At 42.2% G+C, this 20,948-nt stretch overlaps 1 protein-coding gene across 7 annotated transcripts in view; it reads left to right on the forward strand.

Moving 5' to 3' along the window:
- The window catches only part of SLC22A15 (solute carrier family 22 member 15), an 85,504-nt gene that overhangs the window by 36,596 nt on the left and 27,960 nt on the right, over positions 1-20,948 (forward strand). For all 7 annotated transcript variants that reach the window (XR_010750314.1, XR_010750315.1, XM_066377240.1 and 4 more), the window contains exons 3-5: positions 14,893-15,025; positions 16,246-16,410; positions 19,746-19,875. Coding sequence is in view for 5 of the 7 variants with exons in the window: in XM_066377240.1 (XP_066233337.1) it covers positions 14,893-15,025; positions 16,246-16,410; positions 19,746-19,875 (428 nt within the window). In the remaining 2 variants the exon portion in view is untranslated. The remainder of the gene's footprint in view (positions 1-14,892; positions 15,026-16,245; positions 16,411-19,745; positions 19,876-20,948) is intronic.

A 20,948-nucleotide genomic window follows, 5' to 3' on the forward strand; every position in this document is an offset into this window, starting at 1 on the left:
CTTTACACTTGGGTTAGATTCTTTTGCTAGAGAAGTTCATAGAATTTAGGAAAAACATGTTACTAGATTACTGTTTTATTATAGAAGGATGTAACTCAGAAACAGCCAGAGGGAAGAGATGCCCAGGGCAAGGTATGGGGAGAGGGCACAGAGCTCCTCTGCTCTCTCTCGGTGTGCCAGCCGCCCCGCACCTCTACGTGTTCACCAATTTGGAAGCTTTCTGAATCCCATTGTTGGTCAAATAAGTTTGTAAGTATGATATATGTTTGCTCGCTTATAGTTTGCATTGAATGTGGGGGACAGGCTGTAAGCAGGCAGGGTTGTTATAGCCTAAGGCTTAGTTTTAAGACTAAGCTTTTCCCCACGCCCTTAACTGTTGCATGATGGGGGGTGGTGCACTCTCATGAGGAATCCCATTATGCCTCAGATAAGTGACTTTGTATCAGAGACTTGCTTGTTTGTATATTGGATTAAAGGTTTTGATTTCTACACCATAAAGTGGGGCAGACCGGAGCTTGCTCTCTCGGTTCCTGAGATTAGCATTAGAGAGGAGAGCAGAGAAAGGCCACATGGAGGAGAGGAGAAGCAGCCAAGATGGCGGAGTGCTGAGTGAGAAGCCAATTAGTGCAGAGTTTGTGCAGAGAGAAGGAGATGGGGAACAGAGGTTGTAAAGCCAGCAGGCATGGCCAGGGCCACCATCAAAGCAGCCAGTCCCATGCAGGTTCGCATTGGATTCGGACAGTCGGTAAAGAAACAGCGGAGCCACAAACTGGTGGGCCATTTTCTTTAATTCTAGCTTGCATGCGGCGAGCAAGTAAAAACATACACTGAGCTCCGAAACCCACTCACATTCAGTGCTCACAAAGCCACTGACTTATCCGAGTTTCCTAGAATCAAAGGTTTCTAGCTCACCAGCCTTATTCTCCTCAGTTCCCCATCTCCTTCCTTATCCCAGATACAAACTCTGCACAAACTGGCATCTCACTCTGCACTCCGCCATCTTGGCTGCTTCTCCTGGCCTACACCACGTGGCCTCCTTCTGCTCTCTCCTCTAATCATCCCAGGAACCAAGAGCGCAAGCTCCCGCTCCGTCCCCATTTTATAGTGTAGAAATCCAAACCCTTAATCCAATATACAAAATAGGGAAGTCTCTAATACAAAGTCACTTCTCTGAGGTATGATTAGATTGTACCTCTCCACATCAAAAAGGGTGGGAAAGGCTTAATCCCAAAACCAAGCCCCAGGCTACAAGGATTCTCAACACACATTAATATCACCTGGGTGAGGGCCTCACGTGGGCAGCGACATTTTTAACAAAGTGAGCATAATACATTTTATCTGCCCAACAGAGGTGAATAAGGCTGGTGAGGTAGAACCTTTGATTCTAGGAAACTCGGATAAGTCAGTGGCTTTGTGAGCGCTGAATGAGTGGATTTTGGAGCCTAGTGTGTGTTTTACTTGCCCACCGGGTGCAAGCTAGGATTAAAGCTAATGGCCCACCAGTTCTTGGCTCCATTGTTTCATTCTCATCTGTCCGAATCAAATGTGAACCTGCATGGGCCAGGCGGCTGTGATGGTGGCCGTGGCTACTGGCTTTACACCCATTGTTGGGCAGATAGAATGTATTATGCTCACTTTGTTAAAGTGGCACTGCCCACGTGGAGGCCATTGCCCAGGTGATATTAATGTGTGTCTCTGTGGGCAGGCAGGATCATTGTAGCCTGGGGCTTGGTTTTGGGATTAAGCCTTTCCTACCCTTTTTGATGTAGGGTGGTACAATCCAATCATGCCTCAGAGAAGTGACTTTGTATTAGAGACTTCCTTATTTTGTATATTGGATTAAAGGTTTGGAATCTACACTATAAAATGGGGGCAGAATGAGAGCTTGCTCTCTTGGTTCCTGGGATGATTAGCATGAGAGAGCAGAGGGAGCAGAGCAGAGAGCAGAAAGAGGCCATGTGGCCAGGAGAAGCAGCCAAGATGGCGGAGTGCTGAGTGAGAGGCCAGTTTGTGCAGTTTGTATCTGGGATAAGGAAGGAGATGGGGAACAGAGGTGAATAAGTCTGGTGAGCTAGAAACCTTTGATTCTAGGAAACTCGGATAAGTCAGTGGCTTTGTGAGCACTGAATGTGAGTGGGTTTTGGAGCCCAGTGTATGTTTTTACTTGCCCGCCGGGTGCAAGCTAGGATTAAAGACTATGGCCTACCAGTTTTTGGCTCCATTGTTTCTTTACCAACTGTCCGAATCCAATGTGAACCTGCATGGGCCGGGCTGCTGTGATAGTGACCCTAGTAACCCCGGCTGCTGGCTTTACACCCATCCTTTTGGGTTTTTATGAGGCTTAATTATATAGGCATGCTTGATTAAAATAGCTATTGATTCAACCTCCAGCCCCTCTCCCCGCCCTGGAAACCTAACAGATAGGGCTGAAAGTTCCAACTCTGAAAGCACTGTTTTTGGTTGGCCTGGCAACTCCCATCTAAGAGGCTTCCAAAAGTCACCTCATTAACATACTCAGGTGTGGTTGACAGGTGCTTGTTGTTGTAAAGTACCCAATCCACAATTTTGCGGGTTTTAGTAGAGGCACGTAGTCCAAATACATTTTTGAAAAGTTTTATTAAAGGAGGAAATTTATTAAATATGCCGGCCGCACATATCTTACACGGGGCAGTTCCAAAGTCCCAAATCGTGTGTGTCATTAATATTCTAGGGGTTGGTTATATACCGTTAATTATACATGGGCGGGGAAATAACCTGACATCATGATGTAAGGCTATACCTTTTGGTTAGAGATACATGCATTAACTACATGCTCTCAGGAGGGGAGAGGTAGTTTCCATGGGAACAAATGCCTATAAATGGTCCATTAGTATAAGAAAAGATTTGGCCCTGGCCGGTTGGCTCAGCGGTAGAGCTTCGGCCTGGCGTGCGGGGGACCCGGGTTCTATTCTTGGCCAGGGCACATAGGAGAAGCGCCCATTTGCTTCTCCACCCCCCCCCCTCCTCCTTCCTCTCTGTCTCTCTCTTCCCCTCCCGCAGCCAAGGCTCCATTGGAGCAAAGATGGTCCGGGTGCTGGGGATGGCTCCTTGGCCTCTGCCCCAGGCGCTGGAGTGCTCTGGTCATGGCAGAGCGACGCCCCCTGGTGGGCAGAGCTTTGCCCTTGGTGGGCGTGCCGGGTGGATCCCGGTCGGGCGCATGCAGGAGTCTGTCTGACTGTCTCTCCCTGTTTCCAGCTTCGGAGAGATACAAAAAAAAAAGAAAAGGTTTAATTTAATTTTTTCTCTCCCTACACTTGGCTAGCTATTCACCTATTTCCCCATAGGTATGGGGGAAGGTCAGAGAATCCAAGTCTCCTTCCTCTTCTGCATTTACAACACAATGCTATCAGCCATCTTAGTTTTGATGCTAATCACAGAAGCATAGAAGTCACACTTAAAAAATCTTTCTGCATGCCTAGCCCAAATTAATAAAATGTTCTTTAAGCTTCCTAAAATATTAATATTAATTCTGTAGCCTTTGGTACCTTACAACATTATAAATAACCAGACCTCCCTTTTTAAAAAAATTTTTTTTTATTAGTAAACTATTTATTAATGTTTATTAATAAACATTTGTTTCCAATCTTTTGCTACTACAAACAAAACTTGTACATATACTTTAAACATGTGTAGATTAATTTTTTTTTTTAAATAAATTTTTATTTTAATGGGGTGACATCAATAAATCAGGGTACATACATTCAAAGAAAACATTTCCAGGTTATCTTGTCATTTAGTTCTGTTGCATACCCATCACCCGAAGAGAGATCGTCCTCCGCCACCCTCCATCCAGTTCTCTCTGTACCCCTCCCCCTCCCCCTCTCCCTCCTTCGCTCCCCCCACCCCCCATAGCCACCACACTCCTATCCATGCCTCTTAGTCTCGCTTTTATGTCCCACCAATGTATGGAATCCTGCAGTTCCTGTTTTTTTCTGATTCACTTATTTCACCCCGCACAATGCTACCAAGACTCCACCATTCCTCTATAAGTGATCCGATGTCACCATTTCTCCTAGCTGAATAATATACCATGGTGTATATGTGCCCCATCTTCTTCATCCAGTCCTCTATTTTTTTTACAGTGATTAAAAGCCTTTAAGCAAACTCTTGGCCAATACAGCAAGAATCCATAAAAGAGTAGTGTCCTTAACATGTTCCCCAAGTCCAAGTTGGCCCCATCACCATGCCAAATCCCTGAAAAATGCAACCCAACCACAGTTCAGTCTGTTAGGAGCTGTCACAGGGAGCAGGAGTCCAGGAAAGTTCCCCACAGGAAAAGTCCACATGGCACTGGAATTGTTGTCACCATTCTATACTTTACAGCTCATGTCCAAGTCCCAATGACCGCTGCTTCTAGCTGGTAATGATTCAGGTAGACTGGAAAAAGCCATTTGCAGCATGCGTGGATATGAAGCTTCTGTTCTCCTCTGCCTGGAGAGTTGAGACCAGGTTGCTTTTTCCTGGAGCTCTGTGACTGTGGCATGGTAAAGAGAACCTTGGGATACACTAAGCTGGGTGGCAAAGATAGATTCATAATAGAAGTTGGCAAAAGGAGGAAAGAGAGCTCTAAATTAGGAGTAGGTCCCAGCCTGAAATATGAGTGGGACATTGAGGTAGGAGGGATAAAGGAAACACTATATATTAAGCAAAGCAGCATAAAATAGGACTATCAACACCCACAACAGAGATCTTTGAGGGAAGAATAAAAAACCTGACTATTCAGGCAAAACATAGTTAAGTGGCCCTTGTGCGAATGAGATCAGTTTACCTGCTTCTTGGAAGAAATACCCTATGCTCGTCCACAGTGTCGTAGATGGGGCCGACGGCCCTGGGCACCTTCAGCTTTCAGTGGCAAACCCCAGCTTTCTGGGCAAGGTTAGGTCATAGGTGGCTGGAGCAGGACTGGAAGAGACTGAACCCTCCCTTAGAGGAGCGAGGGGGAAGCCCACCTTCCAGTGTCCCTGTTTCCTCACAGCAGAGGTGTGTAAGCCTGGCAGGCTTTAGCTCAATGACCTTCCTTTCCACTATTGAAGCAGGACCCAGATGGCATCCTATGAGACCCCTTTGGGGTGTTGGAGCCTTTAAGGGTGTATCCTAAAAGCTGGTAGTTCCCCTGATCTTTATTGGGCTTTTTCTGCCTCTAGGTATCTTAAAAGCCATTCTCAGAAGATCTCGCTGAGGGGTTTGAGGATCCCCATCCGCCTATATAAATCTTTTCCATATATCTGGAGCTGTTTGGAAAAAAGACAGAACAGTGTTATTAGCTAGATCTAATAAAGAAGGTAGTAGTTTGCAGACAAAAAAGATTTGGTGTCTCCTGTTCATCAGCATTCAAAAGAAATGTAAATTTTTTTTTTTTTTTAAGTAAAAAGCATGATATGGTAGACCCGTCGGAGTCATTTGCCTGGTGTGCAGGATTCCCGGGTTTGATTCCTGGCCAGAGCACACAGGAGAAGTGCCCATCTACCTCTCCACTCCTCCCTCTCTCCTTCCTCTTCGTCTCTCTCCTCCCGCCCGCAGCCAAGGCTCCACTGGAGCAAATCCACCCTGGGCACTAAGGATGGCCCCACGGCCTCTGCCCCAGTTGCTAAAATGGCTCGGGTTGTAACAGAGCAACATCCCAGATGGGCAGAGCATTCCCCCCTGGTAGGCATGCCAGGTGGATCCCAGTCAGGCGCATGCAGGAGTCTGTCTGACTGCCTCCCCATCCCCATCCTCAGAAATATACAAAAAATAAATAAATAAAAGAAAAAATACTAAAAAATAAAATAAAAAAAAATTAAAAAAAAGTAAAAAAAAAGGGAGGGGTCATTCCCTTCTGCTAAAGCTCCAGGGAGCATGGAGTGAGCTTGAGTATGTCCTATGAAAGAATGGAGCTCTATGTTTACATATAAGTCTTTGAAGAAGGAGGAACTGCTGAAGTAGTTTATCAGCATTTGTCCCTAAGACAGCAGTCTTTGTAGTGGGAACACCATACGCAAATATTTGCTGTCTGTCTATAGATTAAGGGGGGAATATGGCAAATGCTGAAAAGCCATGATCTTTGTGACCCTCCCATCCCCCAACCCCCTCCCTCTCCTCCCCCCACCCTGTAACCCCAACACTGTTGTTCATGTCTCTGAGTCTCATCTTTATGTCCCACCTATGTATGGAAACATATAGTTCTTAGTTTTTTCTGATTTACTTCTTTCACTCAGTATAATGTTATCAAGGCCCATCCATGTTGTTGTAAAAGATCCTATGTCATCATTTCTTATGGCTGAGTAGTATTCCATAGTATATATATACCAAAGCTTTTTAATCCACTCGTCCTCTGATGGACACTTGGGCTGTTTCCAAATCTTTGCTATTGTGAACAATGCTGCCATAAACATGGGGGTGCATTTCTTCTTTTCAAATAGTGCTATGGTGTTCTTGGGGTATATTCCTAACAGTGGTATAGCTGGGTCAAAAGGCAGTTCGATTTTTAATTTGTTGAGGAATCTCCATACTGTTTTCCACAGTGGCTGCACCAGTCTGCATTCCCACCAGCAGTGCAGGAGGGTTCCCTTTTCTCCACATCCTCGCCAGCACTTATTCTGTGTTGTTTTATTGATGAGCGCCATTCTGACTGGTGTGAGGTGATATCTCATTGTGGTTTTAATTTGCATTTCTCTAATCATTAGTGATGTTGAACATTTTTTCATATGCCTATTGGCCATCTGTGTGTCCTCTTTGGAGAAGTGTCTATTCATTTCTTTTGCCCATTTTTGGATTGGATTGTTTGTCTTCCTGGTATTAAGTTTTACAAATTCTTTATAAATTTTGGTTATTAACCCCTTGTCAGACGCTATGTCAAATATATTCTCCCATTGTGTAGTTTGTCTTTTTATTCTGTTCTTATTGTCTTTAGCTGTGCAGAAGCTTTTTAGTTTGATAAAGTCCCATTTGTTTATCCTGTCTTTTATTTCACTTGCCTGTGGAGACAAATCAGCAAATATACTGCTGCGAGAGATGTCAGAGAGTTTACTGCCTATGTTTTCTTCTAAGATGCTTATGGTTTCACGGCTTACATTCAAGTCTTTTATCCATTTTGAGTTTATTTTTGTGAGTGGTGTAAGTTGGTGGTCTAGTTTCATTTTTTTGCAGGTAGCTGTCCAGTTTTCCCAACACCATTTGTTGAAGAGGCTGTCTTTACTCCATTGTATTGTCTTACCTCCTTTGTCAAGTATCAGTTGTCCATAGAGCTGTGGGTTTATTTCTGAGTTCTCTGTTCTGTTCCATTGATCTATGTGCCTGTTCTTATGCCAGTACCATGCTGTTTTGAGTACAATGGCCTTATAATATAACTTGATATCTGGAAGTGTGATACCTCCCGCTTTTTTCTTCCTTTTCAGGATTGCTGAGGCTACTCGTGTTCTTTTTTGGTTCCATATAAATTTTTGGAATATGTGTTCTATGTCTTTGAAGTAAGTCATTGGTATTTTCATTGGTATTACATTGAATTTATAAATTGCTTTGGGTAATATAGACATTTTAATGATGTTTATTCTTCCTAACCATGAGCACGGTATATGCCTCCACTTATTCGTATCTCCCCTGATTTCTTTTATCAATGTTTTATAATTTTCCGAGTACAAGTCTTTAATCTCCTTGGTTAGATTTATTCCTAGGTACTTTATTTTTTTGGTTGCAATGGCAAAGGGGATTGATTCCCTGATTTCTCTTTCTGACAGTTCATTATTAGTGTATAAAAATGCCTCTGATTTCTGAGTGTTGATTTTATATCCTGCCACCTTGCCAAATTCTTTGATCAGGTCTAGTAGTTTTTTGACTGAGACTTTAGGGTTTTCTATATACAATATCATGTCATTTGCAAATAATGATAGTTTTACTTCTTCTTTTCCAATGTGGATGCCTTTTATTTCTTTTTCTTGTCTGATTGCTGTGGCGAGGACTTCCAGAACTATGTTGAATAAGAGTGGTGAAAGGGGGCACCCCTGCCTTGTTCCTGATCTTAAGGGGATTGCTTTTAATTTTTGCCCATTGAGTATGATGTTGGCTGTGGGTTTGTCATAGATGGCCTTTATCATGTTGAGGTATGTTCCCTGTATTCCCACTTTGCTGAGAGTTTTGATCATGAATGGGTGCTGGACTTTATCAAATGCCTTTTCTGCATCTATTGACATTATCATGTGGTTTTTCTCCTTTCTTTTGTTTATGTGATGAATCACATTGATTGATTTGCGAATATTGTACCAGCCTTGCCTCCCAAGAATAAATCCTACTTGATCATTGTGTATGATTTTTTCCATATATTGCTGGATCCGGTTTGCTAATATTTTGTTGAGGATTTTTGCATCTAAGTTCATCAGGGATATTGGCCTATAATTTTCTTTTTTTGTGTTGTCTTTGCCTGGTTTTGGAATCAGAATTATGCTCGCCTCATAAAAGGAGTTTGGAAGTCTTCCTTCCTCTTGAATTTTTTGAAATAGCTTGAGAAGGATAGGAGTTAGTTCTTTTTTGAATATTTGGTAGAATTCACTTGTGAAGCCATCAGGCCCTGGACTTTTCTTTTTGGGGAGTTTTTTGATAGCTGTTTCAATCTCATTTGTTGTAATTGGTCTGTTTAGGTTTTCTGATTCTTCCAGATTGATTTTTGGAAGATTATATGATTCAAGGAATTTGTCCATTTCATCTAGGTTGTCTAGTTTTTTGGCGTACAGTTCTTCATAGTATTTTCTTACAATATTTTGTATTTCTGTTGTGTCAGTTGTTATCTCTCCACTCTCATTTCTAATTTTATTTATTTGAGTCCTCTCTCTTTTTTTCTTGGTGAGTCTTGTTAAAGGTTTATCGATCTTGTTTACCTTTTCAAAGAACCAGCTCCTGGTTTCATTGATCCTCTGTATTGTTTCTTTAGCCTCTATGTCATTTATTTCTGCTCTGATCTTTATTATTTCCTTCCTTCTACTAGCTCTGGGCTTTACTTGCTGTTCTTTTTCTAGTTCTTTTAGATGCAGGGTTAAGTTGTTTATTTGAGCTTTTTCTAGCTTCTTGAGGTATGTCTGTAATGCTATAAACTTCCGTCTCAGGACTGCTTTTGCTGTGTCCCATAAATTTTGAGTTGATGTATGCTCATTATCGTTTGTTTCTAGGAATTTTTTAATTTCTTCTTTGATCTCAATGTTAACCCATTCATTGTTTAATAATGTGCTATTTAGTTTCCAAGTATTTGAATGTTTTTCAATTTTTCTATTGTGGCTGATTTCTAGTTTAATGCCATTGTGATCAGAGAAAGTGCTCGATATGATTTCAATCTTCTTAAATTTGTTGAGCCCGCTTTTGTGTCCTAACATGCGGTCTATTCTAGAGAATGTACCATGAGCACTTGAAAAGAATGTATATTCTGCTGCTTTAGGATGAAAGGTTCTGAAGATATCTATTAAATCGAGTTGATCTAATATGTCCTTTAAGTCTGCTGTTTCTTTGTTAATTTTCTTTCTTGAGGATCTATCTAATGATGTTAATGGGGTATTGAAATCTCCTACTATTATAGTATTGCTGTTGATCTCGTCCTTTAAGTCTATCAAAGTCTGCTTTATATATTTAGGTGCTCCTATATTAGGTGCGTAGATATTTATAATGGTTATATCTTCCTTTTGGATTGCTCCCTTTATCATTATGTAGTGACCTTCTTTATCTCTAACTATGGTCTTTGTTCTAAAGTCCATTTTGTCTGATATAAGTATTGCTACCCCAGCTTTTTTTTCATTTCCATTTGCGTGAAATATTTTTTTCCATCCTTTTATCTTCAGTCTGTGTGCATCTTTTGATTTAAGGTGTGTCTCTTGTAGACAGCATATGTATGGGTCCTGTTTTCTTATCCACGCAGCTACCCTATGTCTCTTGATCGGATTGTTTAATCCATTAACATTTAAGGTTATTACTGATATGTAATTGTTTATTGCCATTTTTTTTCTTTAAAACTGTTTTTCTCTTTTGCTATATTCTTTTTTTCCTTTGACCTGTTTACAACAGGTCCCTTAGCATTTCTTGCAGCCTTGGTTTGGTTGCAGTGAAATCCTTGAGTTTTTTTTTGTCTGTAAAGCTTTTTATTTCTCCTTCAATTTTATTTTATTTTATTTTATTTTTTTTCTTTTCATTTTTCTGAAGCTGGAAACAGGGAGAGACAGTCAGACAGACTCCCGCATGCGCCCGACCGGGATCCACCCGGCACGCCCACCAGGGGCGACGCTCTGCCCACCAGGGGGCGATGCTCTGCCCATCCTGGGCGTCGCCATGCTGCGACCAGAGCCACTCTAGCGCCTGGGGCAGAGGCCAAGGAGCCATCCCCAGCACCCGGGCCATCCTTGCTCCAATTGAGCCTTGGCTGCGGGAGGGGAAGAGAGAGACAGAGAGGAAAGCGCGGCGGAAGGGTGGAGAAGCAAATGGGCGCTTCTCCTGTGTGCCCTGGCCGGGAATCGAACCCGGGTCCTCCGCACGCTAGGCCGACGCTCTACCGCTGAGCCAACCGGCCAGGGCTCTCTCCTTCAATTTTAAATGATAGCCTTGCTGTATAAAGTAGTCTTGGTTGTAGGTTCTTGTTCTGCATTACTTTGAATATTTCTTGCCATTCCCTTCTGGCCTCAAGTGTTTCTGTTGAGAAGTCGGAAGTCATCCTTATGGGGGCTCCTTTGTAGGTGATAGTCTTTTTTTCTCTCGCAGCTTTTAGTATTTTCTCTTTATCATTTAGCTTTGGTAATTTAATTATGATGTGTCTTGGTGTTGGTTTCTTTGGGTTTCTCCTTAATGGAGTTCTCTGTGCTTCCTGAACATGTGAGACATTTTCCTGCCTTAATTGGGGGAAGTTTTCCGCTATAATATGTTTGAACAAAGTCTCTATCCCTTGTTCTTTCTCTTCTTCTTCAGGAACCCCTATGATGCGGATGTTATTTCTCTTCATGTTGTCACAGAGCTCTCTTAGAGTTTCCTCAGACTTTTTGAGTCTCTTTTCTTTTTTCTGCTCTGCTTCCATGCCTTTATTTATTGTGTCCTCTAACTCACTGATTCGATTTTCTGCTTCATCCATCCTGCTTTTAATTCCGTCCATTGTATTCTTTATTTCAGATATTGTATTTGTCATTTCTGTCTGATTCTTTTTTATTATTTCAATGTCCTTTTTTATATTTGTTATCTCTTTATTTAGGTTTTCGTAATGGCCATCTATGGTGGTTCTAATATCTTTGAGCATCCTAACAATCGTTATTTTAAACTGCATCTGGTAATTTGGTTATATCTGATTCACTTAGGTCCTTTTCTGGGGATTTCTCTTGGTTTATTTGTGTTGTGTTTCTCTGCCTCCGCATTTTCTCTTCACAGGAGTGGCTGTGATCATGTGCTCGGGTTCACAAGGTTTGGTGGCCTTGGCCTTTGCCTCGCCCCCGTGTGTGATGTTATGCTCTGTCCTGAGGGCACTGGCGAGCACATTTGCTCAGCTGCGGGTCTCCGCCTGTTTCCGAGCTTTCGCTCTGCCTTTGCAGGATGATCCCACTCAAGGAACAGCTGCTAGCCTTGGCTCTACCACCAGTCAGGGCTGCGTGCCCAAGCTCAGCTCCTTAGCGGAACTCCGCCTCTTCTGGGCTTTTGGCTCCACCCCCGCGGGAGGAGCCGGCTACCAAGTCAGACTGCAAGCCTGGGTTGCACGGGCGGGGCAGGGATGTGCTCCTCTGCCCTTGCTCTGGGACTGGTTTCTACCCTTTCCGGGTTTCCCGCCCTTCTCCCAGAGGCTGGATTACAGGCTGCCGGCAGCTGAGCTTGGCCGCTTTGTCACGCCCCTTTCTCCCTAGCCGGGCAAGATTGAGCTCACACCTGAGCCCAGTGGTGGCCAGCCGGCTTCCAACCCTGCCAGCAGAACCTCGCTTTTGTCTCCCGCTGCCGCCCGCCCTCCGGCTCGCCCTCAGCCGCGTGGGTGGGGGCGTTGCAGCTCGGACCCTAAGACTCACTACTGTAGACCCGAAAGCTCCCTCCTATGCGATTCTGCTCTGAATGCTGCGGGGGAGCTTGTTTGGCTGCTCTCCTGCTTCCCTTTGCTGGTATTGCTGTTTCCGGGGGAAATATTCACTTCAGCTTTGGGGAGTGACTCGTCCCAGGGGTCAGGGTGGCTATCTCCCAAAATGTTTCTCCCTGTGCCTCCTAGATTATACTCTCTTCCTGTTACTGTGGTTCTCTCCCCTCTCCCTCCGTCTCCAGGAGCCCCGGGCGAGTGTTTGTGAGAGAGATGTTCTGCGTGGTCCCTTTAAGAAGGATCCTGGGTCTGAGAAATCAGACTCTCTCACAAACAGTATCCTGACTTGTTTCTGGATAAATACTGTCCTTACGCCTCTTCTGGGGTCTGGGGCTGCAGGCTGGGGCTTTGTTCCTGGGGTTCAGGACCCTTTCCTCTCTGCTAAACTCACTTCCCGCCACGCGAGTCTCTCCCTGCTGCCGTTCGCTCCGAGGAGCAGGGCAACCCTCTCCGCGTTTCCGCTTTTCCTACCAGTCTCTGTGTGGCTTCTTCAGCGTTCCTTGGTTGAAGAGCAAAAAAATTTTTTAAATGAGAGGAGGGGACAGACTCTCTCATGAGCCCAACCGGGGTCCACCCAGCAAGCCCACTAGGGGCGATGCTCTGCCTGTTGCTCCATCACTCAACAACAGAGCCATTTTTTTCTTTCTTTCTTTTTCTTTTCTTTTTTTTTTTTTTTTTAGTGCTTGAGGTGGAGGCCACAGAACCATCCTCAACATCTGAGGCCAATTCGCTGGAGATAATTGAGCCATGACTGAAGGAGGGGAAGAGAGAGAGAGAGAAAGAGAAAGAAAGAAAGAGAGAGAAGGGGAGGGGGAGGGGTAGAGAAGCAGATGGTCACTTCTCCTGTGTGCCCTGTCCAGAAGTCGAATCTGGGACATCCACATTCTGGGCTGATGCCCAGAGCCAACCACTGAGCCAACCAGCCAGGCCGCAGACCTCTTTGTCACCTTAATTGCTCCGAAGCTTTTCAGGAACCAGGAACAAAACTAAATATTATAACAAAAGATGCCCCTATGGCTTTTATCTAGGAAAGGACAAGGACTTCAGAAGCTATGTGCAAGGAACAGTGGGTGAAGACCAAAAACACACTTCTTATTATAAATCACATCACACAAGCATTTAGCATTTATTTGAAATCCAAAATAATAGTTATTCTCAAAGCATTAATTCAGGCAAAAACTCAAATAGTGCTCTGATTAGGAGGGGAAGGAAAGGGATATTTATGACAAAGGCGAGGGGAATGGTTACATGCATATACGAAAGGAATTTCTATGAATGTTAATAAGCTAAGAAAGGCATTTCTATAGGTGGAGATAAGCTATAAAGTGATGCTCTTTGAAGTGATGCTCATTCCAAAGAATACCTTCAATTTTCTGTCTGGTAATCATAACAAACAGTTGTTTAGGATATGGTGCTGTTTTAGACCCAGTCCAAAGGTTATTTTGCCTCAAATTGCAAAGGTTTGAGGAGTAAGATTTACAAGGAAGTTCCTCTGGGATGGCAGCTCCAACTTGATTGCAAAGTGGCTCTGTTTATATTTTTTACACACTCAATAGAATCATACAATTTATGTCCCATTTGTGTATGAGGCAACTGAAGACAGGAAATATTTAAATGGAGTCACTTGACTAAGCTGCTCAAATGTAACATTATGAAAGTTAAGGAATGAGGAAAGATTCTCTTCTTGTTCTAACTAGCCTGGGAACTTAAACTCTTTTGAACTTTCCAGTCCGATGTCTATGCCTGGATATGCATCTGCACCTCCAAATAACCTTCTAATTACCCTCTGGACCCACGTATCCAAGCCATCTGATTACCCCTTGAAGTACTCGTGTACATCCATCTGGTATCTGCCATCCTGACCACCTGTCATCTGGCTGATAACCATCCTGGACCAATCTTAGGGCTAAGCACGCACAACTCCTAATTCTCAAGAATGTGCATTTTACTATAAGAACTTCTAAGTTTTCTTTCTTTTTTGGACTACTTTTGGGTTTTTATCTAGCTATATGATTAAATCTTTATCACTTATTTCTAGCAAAACCTCCAAACTGTTTTTGAGGTTTTTTTGACAGTCTTATTTTACTTAGCATGATATCCTCAAGGTTCATCCTGTAGTAGATTGTCAGAAATTTACACCCTTTTAAGGCTGTATAATATTCCATTGTATGAATATATGATACTTTCCTTGTCTGTTCATCTGTCCATGGACATTTGGGTTGGTTCCACATTTTGCCCATTGTGAATAATGCTGCTACAAACATTAGTGTACAAATATCTGTTTGAATCCCTCCTTTCAATTGTTTTGTGTATATACCCAAGAAATGAAATCACTGGGTTACATGGTAATTATATGTTTAATATCAATATTTTTTTTGAGAAAAGTATTCAAGGGATTTGAAACACATGCTATTGGAGAAAAAGAACATTTATTTATTTATTCTATATGTCATGTAGTATGTTAGGTGTCAGGGAAGTAGAAATGCAGGGGCTTAGTATGAAGAACATAGTCAACAGAAGCGTAAGTAATGAGCTACTTACTGTACACTGTTCAGTGCAGTGATGAGATGTGTAGAGAGTATTGTGGGAGCACATGATAATAATAACAATTTCCAGTGTTTCTGAAGATGACCTTCTTGGGTGTCATCCAACATGGACGCTCCACTGAACTCTGGATAATCATGGTAATGTGGTTTAGAAATTCAGGTGTACAAGTTTTGTCATACGTTTGCTTTTTTAATAGCTAACTCAATTCATCCATCTTTTCAGTGACCTAAATGTCTCTCTTTTGTTTTTCCTTCCCTTAGTGGTTTTTAATTGCCAACAGATCTTACAAAGTCAGTGCAGCAAGCTCTTTCTTCTTCAGCGGTGTGTTTGTGGGTGTGATCACTTTTGGTCAGCTTTCGGATCGCTTTGGGAGAAAAAAGGTCTATCTCACAGGTAATCCATTAGAGCAGCGATTTTCTTTTTTTTTTTTTAATGTTTATTTTATCGATTTTAGAGCAAGGAAGTGAGAGAGCAAGAGAGAGACAGGAACATGTGTATGTGCCCTGACTGGGGATTAAACTGACAACCTCTGCACTTTGGGATGATGCTCTAACCAACTGAGCTATCTGGCCAGGGCGAGCAGTGATTTTCAACTGGTGTGATGCAAGGATTTTTAAAGCATGCAATATCTGCGATAGCAGCTAAAATGATAAAGGATTTAGAAAATATCCTAGAAAGTAGACATAATATCTTTTTGGATAAATAGTACTGTTATTCTATTAGTATGTTGAGACTATATATTAATAATAAAATCGAGTAAATGGGAAAAAAACCCCTGCAATACCTGACTATTTAGTCAGGGGCACTGACCTCTTATCTCTTTAATTATCAAATAAAAAAATGACATCAACACAATAGCTGTCCAGTGTGAATGAATCAGAATTTTGCTTATTGTTTTTGTCAGATCGGCAAAAAATATATGTTGTGTGTGCCATAGGATTTCAGTAATTAGTGTACGTGTGCCCTGAGATGAAAAAGGTTGAAAATCGCTCATCAGAATGCTCATGAACTGACCAGGAGAATGGCTTCCCCTAAAGTGCTCAGGGAAATAGTCTGGTGACTCTTACCGTAAGGCTCCCAGGAACTTGCCATGTGGACACAGAGCTGGTTTTTACTACACGGGCAGGTGGCTGGACTGCAGCTAGAGTCGATTCTGGCCAAGCTTTGTCACATGACCGCATGGCAGATGTTTGCATGGTAAGCTTATCAGAGATGGGGTTGCTTTCTGCAGCCCCTAGTTTCTCATTTCTGCCATATTTTTAAGGAGAACAGAGGTTGAGATCTGTCTCCTATCTTGTGTTGTTGACTTATTTCAAATGAGCGCTATAGGACTTCACATAGTTCTCTTGCTGAGCTGAGTGAGCTAGGATTTTTTTAATTTTCAGCATTTTTGTGAATAATTGAAAACCATGTATGATTGACAGATATCAACTTGTAACAAAGAAAGAAAACAATTTTTGTTTATAGTTTTTAAGAGGAACCTTTTTAAAAATAAAATTTTCAGAAAATTTACATTTATAGATTCAAGTTTACAAACTAATGAATATAATTAATTACTTCTGTCAAATGCTGCTTTGTCTCTGGATTATTGAATACTGTTTCTCTCTTTCTAGGTTTTGCCCTTGACATCTTATTTGCTATTGCAAATGGCTTTTCCCCTTCTTATGAGTTCTTTGCAATAACTCGCTTCCTGGTGGGCGTGATGAATGGAGGGATGTCGCTGGTGGCCTTTGTCCTGCTGAATGAATGTGTGGGCACCGCCTACTGGGCACTCGCAGGTACACTTAAATCCATGCGGATGTGGAGGTGGTGAGCTGCTCCTGAAAACTGTAGCAAACCATAGTCTAAAAATGCACTTGGACTTCAAGTGATCTGTCCAACTATTAGATTTGCTTTCCTGAGTTTGTTCTGTCTGACCGTGAATGAGTCATTTTCCGTACAGAAAGATCACTCTGGTAGGGGTGTGAATGGATTGCAGAGGAGCTAGGGTAGAAATTGAGGGGTCATTCAGGGGCCTGTTGTGGTTGATCCTGTGAAACTTGGTGATGGGACGTCAAGGTGGGGATGGGGGAGGAATGGGGATGTGTTGAAGCTGGATTTCAGTGGGAACGTGACTTGCTGAATAGTCAGCCAAGAAGGGAGGGGAAAGAGGAACCAAGGGAACTCCGTGGCTTATGTTTGAAACCTGGATGGATCAGTGGTGCCACTTACAAAAATAAAGTCATCTAACCTGCTGAAATCTAGTGTTTGCTACTACAGACTGAGCAGGAATAGCAGACTTGAAATTAATTTAAAACAAGCAAAAAAGAAATCTGAAAAATAGGCATTAATAGCCACAGGCCCCTAAACAGTTACACAACCACCTGTGGTAGTCCAGAATGACAGAGTGCAAAAGCATGATTTGAAATGTTTACTTTTTTAAATTAAAATTTACAACCAAATAACCTAGAGCCTTGCCACATCCATGTCCCTACACCTTACCCCCGTTGTCATTTCCAGACATTCACGTGCAACTTCTTGCTTGACATTAGATATGAATGTCTTATTAGCCTCTTAAATTTAAAAAAAAAAAAGTTTGCTTTCTTTCACCTGAGAAGTCTTCATCAGCTTCTGGGACTGCCATCTATGGTAATGTTCTTACAGTTTTCAGAGGCATCAAACTAGAACCTTTGAATCATTTTCTCTTGTCCATCGTATCCAGTGGACACCAAGTCTTACTGATGGTGACAGAGATTCAACTCTGATGAATGCGGATAAAGGGCAATCATTTGGTTAACATGACTGACCAAAACACAGGAGAGCCGGGCCTGCAAGGTGCCTGGAACCAGGAAGTCAGCCACTTCTCGTCTCTGTTCCTCGTCCTCTCTAAGAAGCTTCCTCTGCTCAGTCAGGGATGGGGCCCAGCAGCTCTCAGATTTACCACCAAGTCCAGTATTTACAGTCCTGGGTAAAGCTCTGACTGGCCCAGCTGGGGTCACCCCGTTAGTTAGGGGAGCTCTGATTGGCAGCTTCTACTTGAACCATAGGGTTGAAGTAAGGGGGGAGGGGGTGTAAGCTCTCCAGAAGAAGAAAGGGATGTACTTGGAATTAGAAAGGTGTGCTGGGTAAACAATATTTTGTAATAGATACTCACCCCAGGAGGCTTTTAGATGTTTTTTCCTGGGGATGGAGATTACTACATATAACGGGCTATTTCATATTAGAGGATAAATGAACATTTGTGTAGCATGTATTATTTCATCTGGAACTAACACAACTAACCTTTGAAGCAGTATTGTCATTTTTCTTTCACTGATGAGAAAACTGACGCTCAGAGGCATTTAGTGATTTGCCCAAAATCACATAGCAGCTTGTGGCAGAACTAGGGTTTGAACTTGGTCCCCCTGAAAAGGTCTCATCCTGTGGACTCTCTTTTTGCCTACATTATTATCAATGGATGCTGAGAACCATTCTGAGCTATGACAGAAGGGCTCATGCGTGGAAAGCAGGTGCTATCTGATGCACTGTAATAAACCTGTAATAGCTATTGATTATCCTTCATTTCCAGGGAAATCACACGCACCCCATTCCCCTGCTTATTGGGCCACATGCTCTGAGCCAGTGGTGGTCAACCTGGTCCCTACTGCCCACTAGGGAGCGCTCCAGCTTTCATGGTGGGCAGTAGTGGAGCAACCAAAGTATAAATAAAAAGATTTAAGTATAGTAAGTTGTTTTATAAAGATTTATTCTGCCAAACTTAGTGAAAATGACATAAAGTACTTTGTAAGTAATTATTTTTATATGCTTTAACTTTCTGTAACTCTGCTTTATAAATTTTATAAAGTAAAGTTACTTCCCTACTTTATAAATCACCATTACTGTGGAACCAGTGGGTGGTTAGAAAATTTTACTACTAACAGAGATACAAAAGTGGGAGGTAGGTATAAAAAGGTTGACTCCCCCTGCTCTGAGCGATCTGACCTGATGTCATATCCGCTCGCCCTTTCGGTCCCCACTTTGCCTCACTAGGATATATAGTGTACATGACATTATTTTTAGTTACAGCTTGATAATCCAATAACGAGAATAAAAGTAAACATTTGTTTTGCAAGGTTTTGGTACAAAATTTTGCTGACAGGACCAGCAAAGTCTATTGTTAGGGGATGCCCACAGAAGCCCTTTCCTAGAAGGGCAATAGGAGAGAGGAATGCACAGAATGCAGTCTCTCCAGGGAGGCCAACCAGGGTTTGAGTCCTGGCCCTGCCACACACAGCTCCATGTCCTTAGACAGCAGCACCTAATCTCTCTGAGTTGAGTTCTCACTCCGTAGATGGTGAGTAATGGTCCCTGCATTCTAGGACAATGTATGTAAAAGGCTTAATTTAAGCTCAGTAAATAGTAGCTATTTCTGGTACTACTGGCAATAGTAGCCAATATGGGAAATGTGACAGAGATACAGAATTTGCAAGTATTTGGGGCAAGCCAGTGGGTTTAATACCCATCTCAGCATTTATTTAAAGAAATATAGGATTCTTAACAATCCTGTAAGTTTTTTGTTTTTTGTTTATTTTTTTTTTCTATCAGTGTGCTGACAAAAATCCATGCTTCATGGAGCTTACATTCCACTTGGGAGAGACAGACAAGAAAAATATGAATACAAAGTGTCCTATCTGATGGTGATAAATTAAGTAGGAAAAGGCAATAGGGAGAATTGGGAGGTAGGTTGTGATTTCAAATAAGGATTTCAGGGACAGCATCTGTGAGAAAATGAAATCTTCATACAGTATTGCAATAATCTCGTGACCCAAAAACTTTATTGTGATAGAGCAAAAAGTATTTCCCAGCCTCAGCCCCGGGATCAGGCAGATGTCAGTACAACGTGCAGGGCAGAAAGCATTTCAACACAGCCTTCAAACTCATCTTGACCACATGTGGTTTGTATTTTTCATCTGTCCTTCCTCCTTTCCCCTCATTTGCTGGCCCCTCTTCTAGTTTATCATCTGGTGCTCGATAGTTGTGTAGGTATCTCTTTCCCACTGACATCTCATGAGGAAGGAAGTGGCCCAGTGACGTGGGTTGGGAATGGTCCGCTGACGGTGCCTTTCGAGTAACAGGTCTCTTGTCCCCGAACCAGGGTCGATCGGCGGGCTCTTCTTCGCGGTTGGCATCGCCCAGTATGCCCTGTTGGGGTACTTCATCCGCTCCTGGAGGACCCTAGCCGTGCTGGTTAACCTGCAGGGGATGGTGGTCTTCCTTTTATCTTTGTAAGTAGTTCTTTCTCATAGAGTTTAAATTCAGTACGCAGAAGGAATGTCTTAAGAAGAGGTGGGTCAGTGAGCGGCATTATTCCCTTTCAGGAACTGACTTTGGTGAAGACTAAATCCCACAAGCACTCCAATGCTTGGCAGCTTCTGGGAAGAGAGATGCTTAATTAATTCAGAATGCAGGTATCCCTCATTTAAAGTAACCTCTGAATAAACTATATTTTATCCTTCAAATTGGATGTTGGGGACTTATTTGTTGTTAGCCTGATGCCTCAAACTTAAAGATCTTTAGACTGGATCACATCATGGGCTGGGCGGACGACATTACAATTTGGTAGAGCAATCTGTTCATGGTAATATGTAGTGGCAGCTGTTCATCGAACCGATGAATAACATTTCAGGACCTTAAATATAGATGTGGGAAGATTCTCAGATAGGGGAGAAATCCTTAGCTAAGGCCCATGGGCCCAACACAGAAAAAGGACGATTTCCTAGTCAGGGCAGGGTTTACCAGAGACTCACCCATAGTGTTACACATTATGCTCTAAGTGCCAAATGATGAGCCAGCAATCTTGGGCTATTTTACCAGAAGTTTTAATGCGCTTATGAAAAAGGTTTTCTTCTGAGGTGTCAGACCTCTAATTTTAATCATGAAAATCTTTGGGATAAATACAATGTTCAGGAACTGGTACAAGCTTTCTCCTGTGCCAGAAACTGAGGGACTCCTGTAGTCGAATTTTTATTTAGATAGCTCTTTAATTTAGCAGCTATTTGTTCATGTTCAAAAGTAGGTATAGAAACGAATATAGTAGAAATAGTTAACCTATACTTAAAATGGCGTTTATTAAATTTCATATAAATTTAAATTAAAACCCATATAAATGTCAGTTATATAAATTGGAATAAGGTCATTTTATTAGAAGGGGATACTAACAATATTTTATTATAAATTATAATATTTTTATTATAAATTTTTGGAATAAGTGGATGTCTAGTATAGACTTTGAATTAATAAGCATTTATGCAAATAAATGGTAGATAAAGGAATTTTATTGGTAGATAAAGGAATTTTA

This window comes from Saccopteryx leptura, chromosome 3 (assembly GCF_036850995.1).
Source record: "Saccopteryx leptura isolate mSacLep1 chromosome 3, mSacLep1_pri_phased_curated, whole genome shotgun sequence".
In the NCBI taxonomy this organism is placed as follows: Eukaryota; Metazoa; Chordata; class Mammalia; order Chiroptera; family Emballonuridae; genus Saccopteryx; species Saccopteryx leptura.